The 24,298-nt window shown below is 39.4% G+C and overlaps 1 protein-coding gene across 3 annotated transcripts; it reads left to right on the plus strand.

Annotated features, from left to right (window-relative positions):
• Positions 1 to 1,132: 1,132 nt before the first annotated feature.
• On the plus strand, positions 1,133 to 22,811 carry psip1a (PC4 and SFRS1 interacting protein 1a). 3 transcript variants are annotated; one of them, XM_034688616.1, is made up of 18 exons: positions 1,134 to 1,220; positions 1,350 to 1,509; positions 1,888 to 1,977; positions 2,217 to 2,293; positions 2,548 to 2,686; positions 3,693 to 3,782; positions 4,115 to 4,213; positions 5,336 to 5,395; positions 5,499 to 5,559; positions 6,216 to 6,309; positions 8,190 to 8,370; positions 8,465 to 8,544; positions 8,828 to 8,883; positions 11,064 to 11,134; positions 13,489 to 13,590; positions 13,759 to 13,960; positions 20,608 to 20,704; positions 22,142 to 22,811. In XM_034688616.1, exons 3-18 carry the CDS (start codon positions 1,906 to 1,908, stop codon positions 22,170 to 22,172), a joined length of 1,512 nt encoding a protein of 503 aa, XP_034544507.1. In that variant the 5' UTR covers positions 1,134 to 1,220; positions 1,350 to 1,509; positions 1,888 to 1,905; the 3' UTR covers positions 22,173 to 22,811. The 3 variants fall into 3 exon arrangements, with proteins under 3 accessions (XP_034544508.1, XP_034544507.1, XP_034544506.1); XM_034688615.1 differs by having other exon boundaries at positions 1,135 to 1,220; positions 1,350 to 1,504; XM_034688617.1 differs by lacking the exon at positions 4,115 to 4,213 and having other exon boundaries at positions 1,133 to 1,220; positions 1,350 to 1,504.
• Positions 22,812 to 24,298: the final 1,487 nt, after the last annotated feature.

The raw sequence follows: 24,298 nt of genomic DNA on the forward strand, positions 1-24,298 counted from the left end.
AAGGACAAATGAAGTCAGGTTATAGACAGTACATAAAAAAACCCAACTAAAAACGGACATGTTTTGGTGATCAATCAATCAATCAATCAATCAATCAATCAATCAATCAATCAATCAATCAATCAATCAATCAATCAATCAATCAATCAATCAATCAGTCTTTATTTATAAAGCGCTTTTCATACAATGACATTGTAACACAAAGTGCTGTACATAACTTCAAAATAGAATAAATTAAGAAAAAGATCCCACCCCCAGCCTCGACCCCAAACCCACCCCATAATCCTAAGGTTAAGAACACAATATGCAACAATAGTAATAAAAAAGGTAAAAATAAAATAAATAAGAAAATAAGAAAGAAGTTGCTGAACGAACTGGGGAAACGCTCTCATGATATCTTAATGAGTAACCACTGGAGGTAAAATCAGATGTTAAAACTTTAAACAGTAAATTAAAATCTCTAAAGTAAAATACATTTCTAAGATAATAAAAGACTAAAATATCACACTATTAAAATAACTTAAGATGCTAGACTTAAAATAAATATATAAATACATAAATAAATAAAGTAGAATAAAAGTGACTAAATTTGAAATAATATAAATAAATATATAAATAAAATAAATGGGTTAACTTGGCTTAGAGACAAGTATGTAATAATGTATACTCATTTTTAGATTGAATTGTTCTTAAAATGATTTGAGATTAAAGTGTGAAAATAATTAAGAAACATACATTTCTTATTTTGTCTTTGTTTTAATTATTACCACCAAAATGAACCTGGATGTACACTTAACCTACACTCGACCGAGGGTAACCCTACATTCTCTTCAATAGGCTGGCTCTGGTTTGACAGCCTCAGCATCAGTACCAGGCACTGGATAGGATAGAAGAAACTACAGAGCACCCACTCTGATCCCATTTTCAGTTACCAAGAATAGCCAACATTTAGATCAGACCCAACTACACATACAATAATCAAACCCTACATTTATGAGGCGCACTGTTTCATAAAGGATGGTCACGGATGAAACATCACGGCATATTACAAACAATTAGTGCTATAGCCTGAGTGAAAATAATAGTATCAGTGCGCATGCGTGGAAGTTGACTCCCACTTTTTCAGACCCGTCCAACAAGTGAAATGTCTAACTAGACGATCTTTGTACAGGGAAGATGCTCAGCAGGGCTACTGTGCCAAAACCTTATATATCAACAAGGTAACATCCATACCGTTACTACTTGGCTTTTAAACAGTGTGTTAAGGCTTTCGTTTCATTTTTAGAAAAAAAATAAAATGTATTCAGCAACATTTAATGATTTAATGACTACCGACTCCCCCCTGTTAGCATGAAATGGTACAGCCCACCGACGTGCTGCGCGGGAGCGGAAAACGTGCATCCGTCTGTGTGTTTCTGGTGAAGAATTGTGCTTCAACGACACTGTAACAGAAAACAACACACATCCCATCATTCACAGAAACGTCTGAACGAACCAGAGATCGGTAAAGTAGGAGCTGTTTTAGTTTTGGTAAACATGAAACAGCTATGCTAGCTAGCATGTCTGTATGTAGACGCGTTCTGGTCAGCTCACATCCTGATCACGCTTGTTAACTCAGCTTTGAGGTGTTGTGTCTTTGGGGTTAGAAAGAGTGTAATGAGTCTTTGGTATTTGTCCAGTGTTGTTTATGTCGGACTGGAAATAACTGTCATGTTTGTACAAAACATAAACTTCACTCGTGGTGGTGCCTGTCAGGGGGAGGGGCCTTGAATGAGCATGTACACGTTTATTTTGCCTGACTGTGTGGGTGCATCTCAACAAGTGAATTGTACAATAAAGATACACACAGTATGTTAAGCTTTGTGTTTTTATATATTCTCTTTGCAGTTTGGTTATAAGTGCAGCATGGCTCGAGATTGGAAACATGGTGATCTTATTTTTGCCAAGATGAAGGGATATCCACACTGGCCTGCAAGAGTAAGTCTTTGCTTTTAACATAAAAATGAAATAATTTATTCAAATTAAATGGAGTTTGCTTCACATCAGAGTGCACGTGTTATCACCTATCCTCTCAAAGACAGAAATAGAACCACACCTACACCCCCCACACACAGTAATTTGTCACATCATGGATGAGTAAGCAAAAACATCAAGTGTTTGATGAAGGTTGTTTTCAGCTGTTAATAAGCACAGGTTTCTTCCCTTCTAATTTCCAGATCGATGAAGTCCCCGATGGAGCTGTGAAGCCAGCCAATATAAAGTTCCCTATTTTCTTCTTTGGTACCCATGAAACGTAAGTAACTGGCTGTCTTTGTTACATCCAGCACTTTTGATGGTTATGCATTGAATCACTTTGTCTGGGGAAGTGGTCAGGTGAGACTGACATGAAAATTGAGAGAAAGGTATAACTTCCAATAAATTAATATATGTTGAGCAGCTAAATAGAGTGACATCTGTTTGTTTCACACAGTAAACACAAACTGCATATGTGATGCTTCACAAAGTTTTCAGTGGATGGACTTTGTGCATTACTTTATTTTCACACAGAGCATTTCTTGGCCCAAAAGATATCTTTCCATACCAGCAAAACAAAGAGAAGTATGCCAAGCCCAACAAGAGGAAAGGCTTCAATGAAGGATTGTGGGAGATTGAAAACAACCCAAAAGTTGAGCTCACCGCACCTAAGGTACTAGCCCAAAGTTCAACTTTGTTTTGAAGTATTTCTCCTTCAGATGTCAGCCATAGGCTTGGACTGATTCATCCACAGATGCTGCTGTATGTTCCTGAATTTTACATTTATTGTCGCTCTTACTTTATTCTTTTATTGTATCCCAGGGTCATGGGTAAGTTAACCTTTCAAAGTAGTTTTTGGTGCCAAAGACAAGTTGGGGTAACTATGGATATGCATAGGCATGAAGATGCTAGATGCTACATCTTATGAGCATGTTTGCTGTGGGAAAACCTCAGTCACATCATGACTTCAGCTGTCCTGTGTTAGGCCGGGCATACACTGGGCTGTGTTCAAGGAGGCATGAGGGCTGATTGCAGCTCAATCAGCTGCTCTAGACTATTTGGATGGATTTCTGTCATGTTCGCAATTATGGTCGTCTGCCTGCATCCTCTCGCACAGTGAAAGCGATTCCCCATCTGCAGGCCTTTTTGTCCAAAATTTCACCTGCACAAATTGTAGACCACATCTGAAAGCATCATGGCAACACTCCATGTGATTTGGACGATTGAATACACATTAGGCCCAGAAAGACTCTAAATAGTCACAACAGTATGACTACCTTTGCAATCCATTGAAATCTGATACAACAGCTCTACCATAATAAACTCTACCTTTTACAAAGCGTATTCAGTTTGTTGTCATGGTAGAAAGGGGATGATTGTACTTCATAGTTATGACCAAAGTCGTGTTGTCTGACTTTAATGTTGGCGTGTGTGGGAGTTTTCAAAGACAACTGTACTGACAATTGTCAATGCTTCGTCTTAATGTGACTCAAACAGTGTGAGTTCACTTTCCACCACCACATTTGCACAGTTGTACAGTGTATGCCTGGCTTTAGTCTACTTGTTATTTAGTTAAGTGGTGATAATCGATAATCGTAGGTTCTTTTTGTGTCACTGTAACGACTACAGACAAAACTTCCTTCTTTTAATGTATCATTTGTTTGTTTCCTCATTTGAAGCCGGTCCCTCCTGCATCTTTTACTGAAAAGGATTCAGACAGCAGCCCGGAGGGAGAGGAGGAAGCAGACAAAAAGGGGGTCAAATCCAAAGTAAGCTTTTACTTTAAACATCCATCTTTTACAAGTAAAACAGTCACTTCCCTGCATTAACGTGCTACTGGTTTGTCCTTGTGTTGTGAGCTTCTTCCTTCTTTTGCTACTTTTCCTCTAATCTTCTGTAATGTGTGTCCTCTGCTTATTTTTACACAGTCATGAAGGCAAACGTTAACAAAATGATCGTGTCCTTCAGTTTTAACAGACTAATAAGCTTGTTTGCTAAGGGTAGTGTTTCCAACAGAAGGATAGTCGCTAACTTTTCTCCCTTTTAAGACTCGTTGACCCCCAGCACACTGCGTCCTATGCTGTGTCTTGGGTGCATTCAGGTTCCAGGAAGTGAGGCTGAGCAGGAGAATGAGAATGTGGAAGAGAAGGAGGAGGAGGAAGGGTCTGTGATCACTGAGCAGGGTCCTCAGGACCAGGATGTACGTACTTTTGCATGTTGGGATCCCTTAAAATGGTGCAGGTTGCCTCACCCCCGTACCCGTGGAAAAGCATGTGACACTGTGATCTTTCACTCGGTGGTTGTTTCTGTTTGACTCTGAGTTCCTGTTGACTGGCGGTGTTTGTTGGTTTCATAAGAGGGCTTGGTCTAGGTTTGCTGTATTTACGTCGCTAAGGTGAAAACTGACTGACAAACCAACATTCCCGTGTTGTCACTTAAGGTAGACAAAATGATAAAAGGGTGCACAGCTGTTTCTGGTTTGGGAAAATGACTTGAATAAGTGGGTTCTTTGTTTCTCTTTTTTACCTCTTACAACTTGTGTGTCTGATTTCTATTTCCTGCCTTTCACTCTCCACATTTTCACAAAACTACTGTTTGCAGTCAGTTGATGTGATTTTATTTTTGCATGGCTTTCTGTGTGCTTTGGAGAAAGGTAAGTTGTGACCCAATGACAGTCTGTATGTATTTTTCTTACAGTGAAGATGTTTCGTTTGGCATTCCTGCTGCTGTCTCTGAAATCGTAAACAAGCTGCACACATATGGATACATATGCTAGGATATATTCTATAGTGAGCTGGTAACTTACACAACAGTTCTTCAGTGCAATGAACTGCTAACAGCTGCAAAACAATCCATACAGTGCAAAGTGGGAATAAAATATAATATTTGAAAACTACCCAAAAATATAATTGTTTGAATTTAATTGCATTCAAAAATCAGTTTGACGAACAAAGGATGGAACTGGTGATTTCTGCCTAAATACAGTCCAGCACTAGTATTTGTCCATACTAGTAAGAATAGTATATGGAGTTGGAAATGTAAACAGAGCACAGTTAGTGTCATAGTTATCATAGTTAAATCTGCACACATTGTTATATCACAATTCTCCACTAGATGGTGCTACTGATCATATAAAATAGGAAAGGGGGAGTAATAAGGGACCAAAATCATCAAAGATGAATGTAAAAAAAAAGTTGACCACTTAACATGTATCTCTGGCTTAGTCCGTCTTTTCCATCTGTTATAAAAAATTAAAAAAGAATACAGTCAAAAACACAACATGGTTTATATTCTTGAATTAACTAAAGCTGTGTCATTTCAGGGCTCGACTCAAAAAGATTCCACAGATGTTGCTAAACCCAAGAGAGGAAGAAAGAAAAAGGTTGGTAACATCTAATTAGCTTGTTAACGTTCACTAAGTGGATAATGTAGACTGCCAAATAATATTAAATTTGAAATAATGGTAATTTATAAATGTTTTCCAGAGTGATGCCGACCAAGAGACTGAGAAAGAGGATGCTCCTGCAAGTCCTGCTAGTCCCTCAGGTAAGCGGCGGTCCCTGTGAGGCTGTCACTCTAAACACTTATTATGATGATTATGGCTTTATGCCTTTAAGAAGAAAAGAAGTAGAAAATTCAGGCTCATTCCAAACGAGTTGTGTTTTATGTAAGCAGCTTCTTCAAGGGGAAACTTAGAGACAGGTACAGATGAACTAAAGATGTTAACATGAACAACTAATAAAAGAGAATCATGATGATCCTGCTTTGAGGAGTTGAAAGACTTTGGTAATGTGTCGTTTCATTTTAATCAGCTGTAAATAGATTATATTAGTATTCCTTCTCCCTCTGGATCGGGTTTCTCTCTCTCTCTCTTATTCTCATCTATCCCTCCTTCCAACCCCAACTTGGTCGAAGCAGATGGCTGTCTAACATGAGTCTGGTTCTACTTGAGTGTTCTGCCTGTTAAAAGGAAGCTTTTCTTTGCTGCTGTAACTAGCCAAATACTGTTAGGTGCAATGCTCACAGTATTTTGTAAACAATTTAACATAGAGTATGGTTTAGACCTGGTATGTTTGCAAAATTGTCTTGAGATAACGCTTGTTGTTATGTGATTGATTGATTGATTGATTGATTGATTGATTGATTGATTGATTGATTGATTGATTGATTGATTGATTATGTTTCTGTGTCCATGTGACCAGGTGGAGAAGCCCCTAAAAAACGAGGCAGGAAGCCGAAGAGTGAGAAGATGCTTTTGCTCCAACAGCAGGAGCAGCAGGGCTCAGGAAGTGAAATGTAACATTAACACACAACAACATACACACTCAATCAAAAACACATCTGTGCACATCTTTTCCCATAGTGTTTGACTCTGAACGATTTTGCTCCTGTAAAGAAAAAAAAAAGCTACTATTCTTAAATTTTAATCACAAGTTTGTTGAATTGGCAGTACACAAGATGCAGAGAGCCACTTCATTGCCTCGAGCCCAGCAGATCTGAAAACCAAAGTAAAGTCGATATGGGAGCGGGATATACTTGTGGGTGCTTAAAGCTCAAGTTGCTACAGTAGTTAGAGGAGCTGAATGTATTCAATTTTTACATTTGACCTCAAACCCTATCCATTTATTCTCGCTTTTCTGCAGTTTCATAGTTCATGGCTTTATTATCTGTACATTTTTGTCAGTGTGTATGCATCCCTTACAGTGTAGTTTTTGGCAGCTATCTTAGTTTTAGTCTTACTCTTAGTCCTTTGGGTGAAAATGCTTATTAGTTTAAGTCACATTTTAGTAATTTCTATATGTGATAGTTTTAGTCGACAAAAGCTCAAAAAGGTTTTAGTCTATTTTTAGTCCGTTTCAGTAAAAAAAAAAAGGATTAGTCTTAACAAATTGATTACTGGAAATTATATCAAATCTGATATTGTTGATTGTTATAATAAACAATATCAGATTTATTATACACAAATTGTTCTTTCTGATAGGCTAGGCTTATGTTAAGATAAAGGCAAATGAAGCATGAATTAATATGAAAGATGGTTTATTTATCTACTTCAATTACAGTTGTAAACTTACTAAATACTTTGACTTGCGGTCTTGTAAGACGGAGTTCTACATTCAAATTCATGCTAGTTTTCCCTGACTACCAACCCTAGCTTTAACTGATTCAAAAACCTTTCTCATATACAGTATCTCACAAAAGTGAGTACACCCCTCACATTTCTGCACATATTTAATTATATCTTTTCATGGGACAACTCTGAAGAAATGACTCTTTGATACAAAAGTAGTCAGTGTACAGCTTGTATAACAGTGTAAATTTACTGTCCCCTCAAAATAACTCAACACACAGCCATTAATGTCTAAACCACCAGCAACAAAAGAGAGAACACCCATTAGTGAAAATGTCCAAATTGGGCCCAAAGTGTCAATATTTGCTGTGGCCTACATTATTTTCCAGCACTGCCTTAACCCTCTTGGGCATGGAGTTCACCAGAGCTTCACAGGTTGCCACTGGAATCCTCTCCCACTCCTCCATGACAACATCACGGAGCTGGTGGATGTTAGAGACCTTGCGCTCCTCCACCCTCCGTTTGAGGATGCCCCACAGATGCTCAATAGGGTTTAGGTCTGGAGACATGCTTTTCCACTCCATCTCCTTTACCCTCAGCTTCTTTAGTAAGGCAGGGGCCGTCTTGGAGGTGTGTTTGGGGTGGTTATAATGTTGGAATACTGCCCTGCGGCCCAGTTTCTGGAGGGAGGGAATCATGCTCTGCTTCAGTATGTCACAGTACATGTTGGCATTCATGGTTCCCTCAATGAACTGTAGCTCCCCAGTGCCATGCAGACCCAGACCATGACACTCCCACCACCATGCTTGATTGTAGGCAAGACACACTTTTCTTTGTACTCCTCACCTGGTTGCCCCCACCCGCGCTTGACACCATCTGAACCAAATAAGTGTATCTTGGTCTCATCAGACCACAAGTCATGGTTCCAGTAATCCATGCCCTTAGTCTGCTTGTCTTTAGCAAATTGTTTGCAGGCTTTCTTGTGCATCATCTTTAGAAGAATCGTGAGAGGTGTACTCACTTTTGGGAGATACTATACCTGTCAGCAGTATGTAGTCTTCTTGAATGTCATTTGACTTCATGCTCCTTTTCTCCTCATCACCTTCAGGGACACAGCTGATTCAGACAGAAAGAGGAAGAGGGCAACAGAGGATAAGTCAAAGAGTGGAGAGGAGGAGAAGAGGAAGAAGGAGGAGAGCAAAGGAAAGGATGCAGAGGGGAAGGAACCTGAATCCAAGAAGAAGAAGCAGTCCAAGGATGAAGGCTCCTCGGGCTCTGATGATGAAGAGGCATGTTTCTAGAACTTGTCAATGTGTAACACCAGCATTGTTTCTGGTGTGGACTTAAAGAGTAATTGGTGCTTTTGTTTCTTTTTAACTCCAGAAAACCAAGGGCAGAAAGAAAAACCAAAACTCAGAAGTGGACAAAGATGTGCGGCGGCGGAAAGCAGACGAACTGAGAGAGTATGTACACAAAGAACACACATCAGAAGTTACCAGAACACAAAATAATGTTCACATCTTTCTTTATATTGTGCTGTGATGTCCAGGCTACAATCCAGGACCATTAAATGTCCAACTATTTGAAGAGAACAGCTAACATTTGAGAGGGACTAACTAGAAAATACGTTAGAGTTGGACCCAAGAAATGACTTGAACATTGAAAGGATGGACAAATCTATTGGATTCAATCAATAGGAGATAAATAAAAATGATTTCTGACATGGTGTTGTTTTCTGTTTTGTAGGACAAACAAGGATGATGGGAAGAAAAATGAAGAGAGGACAGGAGCTAAGAAAAAGGGTGAGCGTGTTACCTCAAACAGTAGCATGAAAGTGATTCGAGTATAGTCTAGAGGAGACGAGATTAACATCATTACTTGAAACCTGAGAAATATAAGATATTGTTTAGATCAGTTGTTCTCAAAGTGGGGTCCTGGGACCCTTGGGGGTCAGCAAACCATAGCGTGGGGGTCCGTGAAATAATTTGAGTACATTTATAATAAATTATAAAATTGTGCTGTCATAAAAAAACACCATATACACCATTGTTATGCTACCATTTGGTGGCTCGAAGGGATATGTGATTCTTGTTACTGTTCATTTTCTGAAAGCGTTTAAGATAAATTACTTGAAAAGTATAAATGTTGTCATGTTGAGTCCACAAGGAATGAAATAACCCCCTGTTTTAAAGTATACAAGTGGTATTTACTTGATTCAAATTGAAGTGTTATCTGTTTATCACTATGGTACAGGTCTGAAGTATTTACATTGATACGTTTTACAAACAAATAGTTCCAAGGGTTGTGTTAGGGTAAGGGATAGGGTTAGGGTTAGGGTGTGATTATGGTTAGGGTTAGGGTGATGGTCATGATTAGGGTTAGGATTAGGGTTAGGGTTAGGGTTAGGATAAGGGTTGGGTTATGATTAGGGTTAGGGTTAGGGTTATCATTAAGGTTAAGATTAGGGTTAGGTTTAGGGTTATGATTAGGGATAGGGTTATGATTAGGATTAGGATAAGGGTTAGGGTTATGATTAGGGTTAGGATTAGTATTAGGGTTATGGTTAGGGTTAGGGTTAGGATTAGGATTAGGATTAGGGTTATGATTAGGGTTAGGATTACGGTTAGGGTTAGGGTCAGGGTTAGGGTTATGATTAAGGTTAAGGTTATGATTAAGGTTAAGGTTAAGATTTGGGTTAAGGTTAGGGTATGATTAGGGTTAGGATTAGGGTTAAGGTTATGATTAGGGATAGGGTTAGAACCAGAACTAAACTTAAGCAAACAGAACCAGAACAAAACTCAAGCAAACAGAACCAGAACCAAACTCGAGCAAACAGAACCAGAACCGAACCAGAACCAAACCCAAACCCAAACTCGAGCAAACCGAACCAGAACAGAACCAGAATCAAACCAGAGCAGAACCAGAACAGAACCGAACTGAACCAGAACCAAACTCAAGCGAATAGAACCAGAACCAAACTCAAGCAAACAGAACCAGAACCGAACCAGAACCAAACACAAGCAAATAGAGCCAGAACCAAACTCTAGCAAACAGAGCCAGAACCCAACCAGAACAAACTCAAGCAAACAGAACCAGAACCGAACCAAAAACAAACGAGAACAAAACGCAAGCAAACAGAACCAGAACCAACCTCAAGCAAACAGAACCGAACCAGAACCAAACTCAAGCAAACAGAACCTGAACCAACTCAAGCAAACAGAACCAGAACCAGAACCAAACTGAAGCAAACAGAACCAGAACCAAACTCATGCAAACAGAACCAGAACCAAACTCAAGCAAACAGAACCAGAACCAAACTCAAGAAACAGTACCAGAACCAACTCAAGCTAACAGAATCAGAACCAACTCAAGCTAACAGAACCAGAACCAACTCAAGTAAACAGAAACAAGAACCTTAACCCTCTCAGAAGGAACAGATGTAGCCATGATACACAGCCTCCTCTCCATTACCTGTAACCATGTGATTGGCCGCATGGCCGCCATGCTGACCAATCAAAACAAAGTTCTGCTGTGAGCAGAGCTGGGGCTGAGCACTGTGAGAGCTAATCAGCGAAAGGGAAAAACTGGGAGTCAGCTGTTTCTCGATGCGAGTCGGCTCTTCTGATTCACTATAAAGCATCGGCTCTCAGAGCCGCAGCTTTTGATCATGACACATCACTAATGTGCTTAATCTGTGTTACAATTATGAGGGGGTCCTTGGACAATTTCTCACCTGTAAGGGGTCCCTGGCTCCAAAAAGTTTGAGAACCCCTGGTTTAGATGATGGTGTCACTGACTATGTGTATGAAATGTGGTCTGTGATTCTAACATTGTAACAAATGAAATCCTAATGGTTTCAAACACTGTTTTTAACTACAAAATGTTGCTACGGGCAGGTAAAGATTCTTCAGTTCACACCTGGTTGAGTTTCTGAATAAAGCACACATAAACAGGTATGAACTTAATTTTTTCTTTCCAACAGAGATATCAACAGACTCCAAACTCCAAAGACTTCACAGTGAAATCAAGATTTCACTGAAAATTGACAACCCTGTAAGTTCTACTAACCACTATCTGCTCAGCAATATATCATATCAGTAGCTAAAGTTCATTTCCCTCCACTGACAACTCTGCAAATCAGTTCCCTTTCCTCTTCATGGCCTGAACTTACAAAGCCAAACATGGCAACATTTTCATATATCCATCAACACCTGTGTTTAACACATATTTTAATGTGGTCATTGTTATTAATATACAGTGTTGACTACCCAAGAATGGGGCTGGACACACATATTTACTACTCTTTTGAACATTGAATAGTTCTTTTCAATCATAGTTTGTATTGGGACCATGTTTGCTATACTGTCTTTAGAAAAGCTTGACTTTGCCAAAGCTGGCTACTGCTATGGAGAGGTGTCCTTTCACCTAGAAATCGTTAGTAGACTAGTACATCTTTTCTCGTCTACTTTACCTCCATCAGGATTTCACATCACATCTTTCCAACATGCTTCAAGAAGAAGTTAAGACACAGAGGGCCTCATGTACAAAGACTTGCGTGGATTTCCTACTGAAACATGGCGTACGCTCAAATCCAGAAAACATCGTACGCACAAAAATATCCAGATGGATTAATCTGTGCGTGAGGATCAACAGCTGTAGAAACGTGTGTACGCCAGCCATGAAGTTGGCGTGAGGCACCGCACATTTCCACTGTCATTTCACTCTTGATACATCTGAATTTTGCAGTGCAAAAGAGCTTACGCCACGTTTTTATGCGTACGAACCCTTTGTACATGAGGCCCCAGGTGTTAGAGTCCTCAGATTTCGCCCCTCGATTCCTTACCCATTAATAAGGACAGATCTGTTTGTAATACACTTTTGCTAGGTTTGATGGACGACCCCACTCGAGTCCTTCTGGCCTCAGTTACCGTTTCTAGATCAGAAAAGCTTGACATAAAGACACATGCTGACGCTCGTACGATTTAGCTGCAAGCCTCAGTGTGAATGGTGTTTAGTTTATGTGGGTCAGGCTGTGTAGCTTCATGAAGCACTCACCAATCAGTACAGTGTGTAATAGAAACACTCAGAATGTATCATGAACAAGGCATTAATGTGAAATGAGGCTAAATCACGAGAAAAGGAGAAAGCCACACATTGATGGCAGAACATACTGTTAAAGACACATGATGACAAGATCTTCAGTCAACTTGCTCCTGCACTGCTGGCTGTTGATCCCCTTCTCCCCCTTACTTGGACTGCAGTCTTTGCTGTTTGCTTCATGACTCCATTTTTTATTATAACCTTTATTTAAACAGGGAATGCTTATTGCGATTAAAAATCTCTTTTCCAAGAGAGTCCTGGCCAAGATAGGCAGCAGCGCAGTTACAGAGTTACAAATAGACATAAATACAAATAGCAGACGCATACAACAGCTACACAACAGGTACCTCCAGAGAAACAGCATGAGTGACATTTAAACAAAACATCTACAGACAGATGCTTCAGCCTCCAAGTCGTTTAAGAACAGCTTAAAAGCATTCAAAGATATCACATCAGACAGTTTTAAATCCTTTTGTAAGGCGTTCCAGGTCGAGGGAGCAGCAAACCTGAAGGCCTTTTTCCCAAGTTCAGTCCTGACCCTCGGAACAGATAGTAATAAAAGATCCTGAGATCAAAGATTATGACTTTCTGAGTTCTTTTGTGCAATATAAGCGAGGAGGTAAGAAGGAAGTATTCCTAGGATGCATCTATAAATAAGAAGAATCCAATGTTTTTTCCTGCGTGACGACAGGGAGGACCATCCTACTCTCAAGTACAGCACACAGTGATGAGTCATCGTTTTAAAATTTGTGATAAAGCTCCATGATATACAGTATCAAGTATGTGCAAGCTTTGAGCAGAGGCGTGCATATATAAAACATCACCCTAGTCCAGCGCAGACAGAAAAGGAGCAGCAACAAGTTTTAGACAGGATCTAATTCTAAAATAAAAACCCAGCTTTAATTTCAACTTTTTAGCAAGCTGCTGGATGTGAGGGGTAAAGGTTAAAGTGTCATCAAAAAAAAAAAAGGTATCTATAGTGGGAAACAAGTTCAATCTGCATCCCCCCACGGGTGCATATTGATGGCATGTTCGTATGCTTTGATTTTTTGTTAGAGAACAACATAGTTTTTGTCTTATCAGCATTTAAAACAAGTTTTAAATTCTGCCTGACATTCATCAAATCCCCCCTTTATAACAGAAGTAGTAGATATGTGTCTATCATTTTTATGTTGACACTCATTTCTGCAAAAGCATGGGTATAACATGAAGGGGGACTGTTGACTAAAGTTCTGCCAGGCAGGTATCAAGTTTTCTCAGCTGTGATATTGTTCTGTTTCCTCTGTGTCTCATGCTCTTACATTTAGGATGTGAAGAAGTGCTTGGATGCATTAGATGAGATTGGCTCCCTTCAAGTCACAACCCAGCACCTGCAGAAACACAGTGAACTCATTGCCACGCTCAAAAAGGTAAACTCACACTGATTCAAATTCAATTTAGAGCATGACTTATCTACATGACCTATGACACTATACCATACAACCCTCATCTGTGGAGCTTGGAGGAAAGCCGCTACTCCTTTACATGTGATGCTAATAATTCATACTGTGTGACACTTGTTTTCCTGCATGCTTTAGATCCGCAGGTTCAAAGCCAGCCAGGACATCATGGACAAAGCCACCATGCTGTATAACAAGTTTAAGAGTATGTTCCTGGTTGGAGAGGGTGACTGTGTGCTCAGCCAGGTGCTCAACAAGTCTTTAGCTGAACAGCGGCAGCATGAGGAGGCCAAGAAAGGAGCGCTGAAGAAAGTAGAACAAGCCAAGGAAAACAACCCAGGTACTCTTCATTATTATTATTATTATACACTAGTGACACTATGTGATACTGATAGGAAAAGGTATTGGTGAGTATACCAGTCTGATGCCTTCATTTCTTAGCCTCTTTAAGAAGCAACTTGTGTCACCTGAAATAATTTCTTCTTCTCTGCTCCAAAACAGTAGCATGCATATCAAGCTAGGCTCTTCTGCTACCATGGGGCAGAGAAGAACCGATTTTTGGTATTTAATTCTTTATGAGACTAAAGTGAACACAGTGATTCCAGGGTCTGCAGTCTTAGCTGCTGCTAACATTAGCACAGTCTAGTTGTAGGCGCTCTGCTTGTTAATGTTAGGAAGGTTTTTAACTTAAACCATACTTTTGTTTTACTTTCTGTTTTTTGGGCTCATACTTGAAGTTTAATTTGAAACACCACTAGATCACTAGAAAGGGCACCTGTGCTGCACGGGACAATTAAAAAATTTGGAGAATTCATTATTAAACAAATTAATATTTATTACCACATAAACACAAAAAAGTACAGAAAATTGGTACCATTGAGTACCGGTACCGATTCCCAGCTACCGAGTATCGGTACCGTATCGGGAACCTGGGAATCAAATGTTCAAATGTGAAAGGTACCCATCCCTAATGAGGGCCCACATAAACATACTGAGTAGTGAATGAGGATGTGTGCTTGTCCCTTTATTCCACCGCCGATGAAAGAGTTCAGAGCAAGTTTTTCCCTGAAAATTACCAAACAAAATGTCATTGCAGTTTTAAGCCACATCCTCAAAGAGTTTGGCTCAGAAACCTGCGCACATTAAGGGGAAAGTGTTTGCTAGGAAAAACAAAAACTGCTTCTGGTTCAAAAAGTGAAGTGAGGCAAGGCGAGGTGAGCCTGAACACACAGTGAAAATGTGACTGATTGCCTTTCTCAGATGGCTGGAACACACAGACAGGTCATTATTCTCCATGTATAAATAGGATTTGAAAACATATGCGTTTTTATATAATCATTAAACTACATTAACCTAAAATAATGTTTGTCATAGAAGTCTTTAATATAACACAGTAGCACATTCAGTAATGTTTTTATTTATCATTCTGTGCTCAGACTGAGCCGCTGATTCTCGACCATATGATCGTGACTGATTCAAAACCGGTCCTCACCAAAACATTATCATAGTGAAAGTTAAAAACACAAACAAACATGGCTGCTGTTAGTACTCACAACTATCATGCTAGCATTATCCAGTTGTACCGGTGACACGATATCAGGAGAAAAGTTATAACACATATAATACTGTAACAGCTCTACTGTTTGTTAAACCTGTTCAGTGTAGATGTTCTTAATTCCTACAGTGTTGACGGTCAGTGAAGGCATCAGGAGAGGTGTAGAGTGTGCGAGTGGGAGAGAGGAGAGGAGAAGTTTTTCATTCATTCAAACATTGATTGTTGCTTTGTTGGTTGGCGTGATCAAGGCCGACAGTGACTGGTTATTAAAGCTCAACGTGTTCACGAATCGGCTCGTCATCACTACAGTGTCCGGACGGACGCTACAATAAATATATATTTTCTGTAGGACTTAGTGAACGTCATTAATTATTCTGCTTGTTGGTGAGAGATTTTTAGACTCTGATCCAGACTACAGTCCTGAGCAAAGCACCTCATCAGGTCAGAGGGGACAGGCCCGAGGACGAGCGAGAGGGGCAGTAAATAGAGTCAGGGGAAGTAGAGGCAGGAGATGGGGACTCGGAGGAGTGCACGCCGGGGAAATGTACGCGCAGGAGGAGGGCAGAACGGCTGGACGGGATTTGATTGGTTTAAAATTTGGGGAGCCAAAAAACGGTGATTGGTTGGTGTTTTCCCAGGTTAACTCCGGCTGTAGATAGCAGTTTTTTTCACTCTTTTTTAGGAACACATCATGTATTGATTGCCATCAGGACATAAAGATCATTTTAACCAGTATGACAAAAAGTGTATCTAAATCTGATTACCAACCCCAGCTTTAAGGTTGCCCTCTCTGTTTCCCTGGACCTCATTGCTTTAACCATCAGCCCTGTTCACATGAATTAATCGCTCATTTAAACAGTTATTTTAACTGCTTTGTTGAATCCTCCATTCTGCTGCATCAGTTATACAAATCTACCGTCTGCTGTTTCATAATAGAAGACAGCTTCTGTGAATGAAAGACAACTTCCCTGGAAACGGTCATGACTGCAGAGGCAGGAGGACTGTGTCTAATCACTTAAATTCACAGAGAGAAGCTTTGGACTTTTAACGTCACTCCTTACAGAGACATTTTTTAAAGAGCCTGTTGGCACTGTGACAGAATAAAGGATTAATAAGCGTAAAAATGTGAGGAAAGAATCTGAAAGACACAAAGAGCTGCAGACAATGACGTCAATACAATATTTGAAAAAGAGCAGTTTGAGTAAGGACACTTTAAAGGCAGCTTCTAAATAGAAAATGTCACAAGACTAAAACAATTATACAACAAAAAACTCAATCAGGTGCTTATTTTCCATGTTATACTTAAAATTCAGCCATCATTACTAGACATGAATAAAGAAGACTTATTTTAAAGTTCCTGTAAGGAGTTTTTAGTCAATAATAAAAGAGAGTGAAATAATACTGATTATTTGATATCACCCACCAAAGCAAAACAAGCCATGAGCATTTAGATTGATCATTTCTTTTCGCTCATTATTGAAGCGTTTAACCACTGGTGCAGGTTAGCTTTCAGATGTGGTGATTTACATTACACTGCCTTAGTTTATATATATAAGTGCAAAAAAACACCTGAGTGATACAGTTGAATGATAAAAGACAACAGGGTGAGTTTTTAGTTAGAAAACATGACTCACTTATGTACAGGACAAAAGTAGCTAGGAGATAGGAGGTACCACTCTGTCCACAAGGGTCAACACGACACAAAGGTCCTCACATGAGCTTCACCATTGCTTTGTACACATAAGTTGGTAAACATTACTAAATTAGTATTTGTCACAATATAGATTTATTTTGCGAGTGGCATATAATAAGCTGGATGACGTACAGGTAGTACTTTGCCATAGCAAATAAACTGCAGGAAATTGACTGTGAAGGTTTCTGGTCATACCCTAAATGTAAGGTGTTAAATCCTAAAAATGTAATGTAAAGAATTTAGCGCACGTCACAGCCACTCTGGCTTAAAGTGTTTGTGAATCAACGAAATATGAGCCATTTCCACTGCATACTTAAGGGAAACTGCATCATGTGCACAAAGAAAAACCCGAGTAAGAGCCCTTGATGTCATCATAGAGTGACTGATTTCCCATATGATTTGCTGTTCATAGTTGATTTGTCCTGGAAGAATATGTGAGGGTCAAGTTAAAGGAGACCAAAGTCAGCCTGTTGCCTTCAGCTTTATTTCCTACGTCATCTGCATACGAATGACACGTCTTTAAAGTGGTCAAATTCCTGTGCTGATTACATACTATGACTCTAGGTCTTAACATGGGTTTTATTGAAGTTGTGGTCTCTGCTTTAGAGGAGTTAACTGCAACAGTAAAAAAAACATAAGACCAAGAGTAAAGACAATGATGTCATTGGGAAGCTAGCAGTCAAATTGTTGTGCATTAATTTGGATTAAAAAACTAAATGAAAAAGAAAAGAAACTGAAGCTCAGTTGCAGGTGTGAAGATTTCTCCTCCTTTTATACCCCTCAGCCTGAATCCCGTGCTCTCATTGGGCCTCATTCGCTAATAAATGCGTAGAAATGTTCTTACTCTGCGCATAAAATAAGTGCTTACGCAAAATCGCCATCGGACTAGAGACTTAATCTAAATAAAAACAAAAAGAAATGCTCACCAACTAGTCATCCATTTCTTAGAGCAGGGGTTCCCAAAGTGTGGGGGTCGGGACCCCCTGGGGGGTCGCAAGACACAAATGGGGGGTCATGAGATGTCTTCCAGAATTATTATTATTATTTTTTTTAAGTTGTTTAAAATAGTACATTTTACCCATTATAATAAAAAGATATCGACAAAAATAGTAGCTAAACTTGAAATAAAACCTTGAAAATAGAAAATGTGATGAGTTTTCTGCCATTCTTTTTGCCAGATGGCTATATGACAGTCATCTGGCTTTTTTCTTTTACTGAAAGTAGTTTAAATATGTCATGCATTTAGTTAAACGAGTATGTGTTTACATTTTCCAGAAAGTTGGTCATCATGATTTGTGCGTACGCATGGTCTGAGGAAGTTGTATTTTTGTTCGCAGTGTAAGAACGAATTCAAGTAAGAATTTATTGATGAATCCTAGATTTGTGCTTCAAATGTGCGTATGCACAGTTTAGGCTAGTATTCGTACGTACGCACTGCTAGTGAATGAGGCCCATTGGCTTTAGCTCTCAGCTACTGTCCCTGCTGTTCAAAACAGCAGTCCCTTATGTCAGCATTTTTACACTGTAGCTGATGTTTTTCATTTTGTTTAACTATCCAGCATATTTCTTGCCTTTTTCACTCCTACATTTAATTACAAGAGGGCTTGGTGTACTTTTTCTAAATTGGCAACAACACTAAACACGAGTTAGCAAACAAAATCAATAAGTGTTTACATTTGTTTAATGATGTACCTATGCTGAGGAATCAAAACGTGTTAAGTCTCCTTTCATTTAACAGATAATGACCAATTGTAAAAATGCAAAAGTATTTAGAAAACTGTGCATGAATAAACATTGTCAAAGGTTAGAATGCTTCATGATTAAAATCAGGAAACATTGAAAAATGTTAAATTTAAAATTGAAAAATGTTAAGTTTCCTTTTTATTAACATTTTGAAAATGTTGTCGAAAACTAGAAGTTTTGATTGAAACCAGGAAACATCCAATTACCAGAGGAAATAAGACTGAAAATGTGATCCTATGACTGTTCAAAAGACAATACAGGTCGATCTGTAGGCCTCATATTCTCTTTGATCATTTACTGCAAAGTATCTCTGTTTGTGTGATTATAATTCAGACTGTGCACTACCTGGAAAAATGTATGGTGCATATCTGTTTCTATTTGGCTGATCCATAAAGTAACACACCTGTAGTCTGGATTAAAGAGATGTATTTGAACAAATAGATTGGCCCAAGTCTCAAAGCGATGAGGTAAAGCCACCATTTGAAGAACCAAGGTTGTAATAACCCTTTTATAATACTACTTTATAAACTAATCTTTGTAACTATTGGACCCAAGTGAAAGGTATTGCCATCACAATCAGAAATCAGAAATACTTTATTTATTCCGGGGAGGGAAGTTTGGTCATTACAGAGCTCTTATACACAGTATGTAAGAAAGTCAAAATATTAATAGAAGAAGCAATAAAATAAGATATGAATACAAATAAAGTCAAATAAAATAAAGATCAAATAAAAGAATAATAATAAAAGAATAATAATAAAGTAGATACAGAAGGGCAGAATAGTCAGAATTACCTATTCACAAAAGCGCTGGGAATTAAGGAGATTATTATTATTATTATTATTATTATTATTATTATTATTATTATTATTATAGATAAACCTTTATTTAACCAGATAAAACCCATTGAGATCAGGATCTCTGTCACAAGGGTGACCTGGCCAAGAGGTCAGCAGCACATGTCATAAAAAAATACAATTTATAGATGCATAGTGTTTTACAATAGGAATAAGAGGTGTGGAGGCTGTAACAAAACAACAAACAATAATTTAAGGTTTAAAACACAGGCACTGTTCAGTGCTCTCATGCTGTCTGTCCCTCAGGATAGAGCGGAAGGCTCCAAGTGTAATAAGTTCAGAGAGTTTCAATTTAGTCTGTAGAGCATTCCATGCCATGGGGGCAGCAAAGCTGAAAGCTCTTTTTCCAAATTCAGTCCTTACCCGAGGAACAGATAAAACAAGAGTAGTGCAAAAATGCAAGAACTGATTTTTCTCTGCAATAAAGCGCACAAATAGTGAGGAATCAAGCCTAAAAGAGCCTTATAAATTAGGGTCAGCCAGTGTTTGTATCTGTGTGCACTCAGAGAAAGAACATAAATAGCATATACAAGGATGTTAAAGTGGCAGGGATATTGCACAGTGTATTGTACAGATATATGGAGGTGTTCAAATCCGGATTCTTACCTGTAAGCTTTGTGGAAGCTGCTTTTGTAACAACAAAGTTAAAAGTTTCAGTAAGGCAAGTTGACAGGATCCAGTGACGACGTCTCATCGTATGACCGGTCTGTTGATTATTTGCAAATCAATTGCAGCTCAGTCATGTATGCATAACCAACCTAAGAGCAGATACTTTGAAGCTTTGTGCTCTCAGTCAGCTTCACATCTTTCCTGGAGCACATCATAGGATCTGTGTGGTTAACTTTCTCAGTACCGACACTGACCATAATCAGGTCTGCAGCCACATCCTCGCTCTATTCATTCACTTTATGATGTACATACTGTACTCCCACCAAAAGGAGTGTCTCTTTGAAAAGGTCTCTTTCTACAGCAAGACATGCCCTAATGGATGGAAAATCATATTATTTCACTAAGGTCTGCAGCTCGGCATGTGCCATCACATGCTCCTGTGAGCCTCCCCTCTCTGCGGTGGTTCTAGGTTGTGTAGTGATGCCCCTTCTGACTGAGTCTATGTGTGTCTCTCTGTGCATCGCCTACAGACAAGATGACAAACGGTGATACCAGCCCTGACGAGAAGAAGCAGGAGACAGAGAAGGAGAGGTCTCTTGAGGACGCCTCAGTTGGAGAAAATCACAGGTATTATACTCAACACATGTTGATAGAAGTGTGACTGAGTTTCCACCAACAGATCCAACTAACCCTTGAGCACTGGTTTAAAGTAACTATCATTTCTTATGTTGCACAAAGAGCCAGTTTTACACTCTTGAGATAAAACTAAAAACATCAAGGCCTGAAGAGAAAAGGAGACTCAAGAGGGGGAAACTCACAGATTTTTTATTAAGGTTTATATTGTCCAGAACAAAGCAGTGATGGTGTGACCACTCTAACTCTTTAAAACCTTGTTGCTGACCTTTGCTTTACGGCCTTCAAAATAAGCCCCAAAATCTGTATGAAACCATTTTCTGGAATCCCCTTGAGGCACTCAACGACAAAGGTGTTTCAAATACATTATATAAGCTTGATGCAAGTGGATGCCCCGAGGATACTAATCAAGATCAAAATCTTTATAACTGAGGATTCTTTTATTTCCGGCATTTTGCCAAGGAAATATTTTCATTAAAAATTTGGAAAATGTCCAAAAAGTCAGGTCAGGACACTGACAATGTCTGGGGTTGCATTTCTATTTCCATTTCCATACATGCATCATCAAGGAGGATATTCTCATAGCAAACACCTTTCACCTCCTGGAGTTACTTAGTTTGAGGGAAGAGTGACCAGAACATGCAGGAGGAGGAGGACACATACATAACGACAACTGTTTTTGGCGTCAGTAATTCATGTCTTGATATAAATCCATTATTTCAACCAGAGAGTGGAGAGTATTAAACATGCAAGTAGGAAAGGGCACGGAGCAGCTGCACTCCTTGCTACGTCATCAACACACACATTCACTCACATGGAATTCCCCAGACAATGCCCCGCTCTGTTCGCACAGACGGACATAACAGAGACTTTGCAGCAGGGAGCTGACAGGGCCCGATCGGACATTTGCGTTGTCGCATACATCTCCTGCGGCTAATGTCAAGATAATTTCAGGGTTGAAGAGCATGTGTGAAAGGGATTAGAGATTATGACAGCAGAGGAGAGACATGAAAGACACGAGAAGAGAAGGGGGAGGCAGGGGTGACATGCAGCAAAAGGCCTGAGTCTGTTGTGCCCTTTAAAAATGGCTGTGTATTCTGAAACACCTGATGATTGTAGTCTCAGCAAATAGTATCTAACAGAAGATAGTGGGGACTATTTTATGCTGTGGATTGATACACGTTTAGTCATCTTGACTTTAAACTAGTCACAGTGTTTGGACTTGTATAATGGGTTAACTTAAATTTGACCACCAGTAAACCAGCTCATTGATGTTTGTTTTACAGTTTTTGAATGGTCCTAACTTCTTTCTCGTGTGTGTGTGTGTGTGTGTGTGTGTGTGTGTGTGTGTGTGTGTGTGTGTGTGTGTGTGTGTGTGTGTGTGTGTGTGTGTGTGTGTGTGTGTGTGTGTGTGTGTGTGTGTGTGTGTAGTGCTCCAAAGGCTCAGGAGGAGTCCACTTGAGTTTTTTCACCACGCCTGACGAAAACTGCTGCTCTGCTTTTACAACTCAAGTCCAAACTGGGACCTCCTGCCTGGTTCAGTCTGATGAGTCATGACTGATCAGTGGTTTACGATTAAACTAACTGTTTGGGTTGGCATTGCTGCTCAAAGGTTTTACTGTATCCAATCCCTTGAAGATAAAAACTGACTGACATATTTTATTTTTTTACTTGCCTATCATGTACCTTTCAGACACCTTATGTCTCCATTGTTGAAGTTGAGAAATGACAGTGTAGGAAGTAGGAATCAGGAATCTGTGCAGTGAGATCTTACCGAGCATTCAAGGTTAGATCCATTTGCTCCTATTTCATTCGCAGTAGATGGGTTTGATTCAACAGAATCAACAGATGATTTGAAAGTGAAGTAAATAAGTGTAGTTCTAGTTGGACGCACCAGTACTGTTAACATTTTGTATTCACTTTAGATTCACACACAGAAAATTTAGTTTGCCAAAGTTGATCTTTCCACTTTTTCTCAACCACGTTCCAGCATCTGTTTTTAAAGTTGTTTTAGTTTTTAACATAGATGTAAATAAGAGTATTTTTGTGCCTGTCGGATGACTGTATCCAACCTCATAATAAAGTAGTATGATCAGTAATACCAGTGCCTCCATCTTTTTATTCCACAGAAAAAAAAACCCGGTTAAAACAGTATCTCATAGATCTTGGTATTTGTCTCTGCAAAGCTTTACTCTGTGAATGGTTTGTGTGTTTGTGCAGCGTTAAGGGTTTCAGCTGGAGCCACCTTAAATCCACAAGCTGTGTGCCTTTTTACTATTGATTTGCACCACGACCCAAGATGCCTTTAAATCCGGTTAGGTTTGCTGTTAACGTTCAGTATCTTGTTCCACATATTGGCACCAGAGTTTCACAACCTGGCTTTCAGCGTTAGTGGGATTAGATGCAGTTTTAGACTACGGTAGTGTAACCTCCTCCCACAGCTCCACAGTAATCATATCTTTCATATACTCTTCTTTCTGTCAGTGTATCTCAGTAAACAGGTAACAGGTTTAGATACTTTCATTGCATGTATTACAGGGAAATGGTACCAACATATTCACGTTTTCAACTCGCTTTAAGTTCCTCTGCTGCTTCATCACTCTGTCTGGTGTCTCCTTTGTCCACACTGTCACTTCTGTGTAATGTTTATGCAGCCTAGAGAAAAAAGTAGTATGAGCTTCACTCATAGCTGTGTCATACCACTAAAGAAAGCCATTCTTATTAATCCTTCCAGCTGATGGTTTTTATATACTGGACCAGAGTGTAATCCTCATCCATGACAGCCTTGCATGCTTCTCATCCACACGTGCAGCCAGACGTTCAGCTCTGTTCATGCTGCTGTTGCCAGTTTGAGGAGTGTGAGGCTGCTGACATTAGAAAAGATGAATAAAAGTGCACCAATGAGATTCCATTCTAAACTGAAAAGAAACTCATGACTGTTGCAAATTGATCTGTTTCGATAAGGTAGATTAAATTATTTTCTGTCTGACTACCTCGTAATAATAGCTTTTGACCCTGAAATTTGATTCTTGCATGCATTCAGTGGAGAGTACTTAAGGTTATGAAATGATTGTATTGGAGCCAAGGAAGACAGGTTAAAGGTTACTGCTCAGCTCTAATCTGCACAGATGAAATGTTCAAACCAAGCCAGAAACATTGATGTAGTCATAGACCCAGACCTTAATTTCAGCAGCCACTTTAAGACAATTACAAAATCAGCCTACAATCACCTTAAGAATATATCAAGGATTAAAGGACTTATGTCTCAGCAGGATGCAGAAAAACCCATCCATGCATTTATCTTCAGCAGACTAGACTATTGGAACAGTGTCTTTACAGGACTCCCTAAAAAGTCCATCAGACGGCTGCAGCTCATACAGAATGCTGCTGCTCGAGTCCTAACAAGGACCAAAAAGGTAGATCACATAACTCCAATTCTTAGATCTCTACACTGGCTTCCTGTCTGTCAGAGAATAGACTTTAAAATCCTGCTGATGGTTTTAAAGCACTGAATGGTTTAGGCCCAAAATACATTGCTGATCTGCTACTACATTATGAACCACCTCGACCTCTGAGGTCATCGGGTAC

The sequence above is a fragment of the Notolabrus celidotus genome, chromosome 7 (assembly GCF_009762535.1).
Source record: "Notolabrus celidotus isolate fNotCel1 chromosome 7, fNotCel1.pri, whole genome shotgun sequence".
Lineage (NCBI taxonomy): Eukaryota > Metazoa > Chordata > Actinopteri > Labriformes > Labridae > Notolabrus > Notolabrus celidotus.

Excerpts from the sequence above, each read along its gene's own strand:
- psip1a (XM_034688616.1), top strand. The coding sequence starts at position 1,906 with ATGGCTCGAGATTGGAAACATGGTGATCTTATTTTTGCCAAGATGAAG. Across the intron at positions 4,214-5,335 it reads AGGGTCCTCAGGACCAGGAT|GGCTCGACTCAAAAAGATTC; the intron begins GTACGTACTTTT and ends GTGTCATTTCAG. Across the intron at positions 8,884-11,063 it reads GACAGGAGCTAAGAAAAAGG|AGATATCAACAGACTCCAAA; the intron begins GTGAGCGTGTTA and ends TCTTTCCAACAG.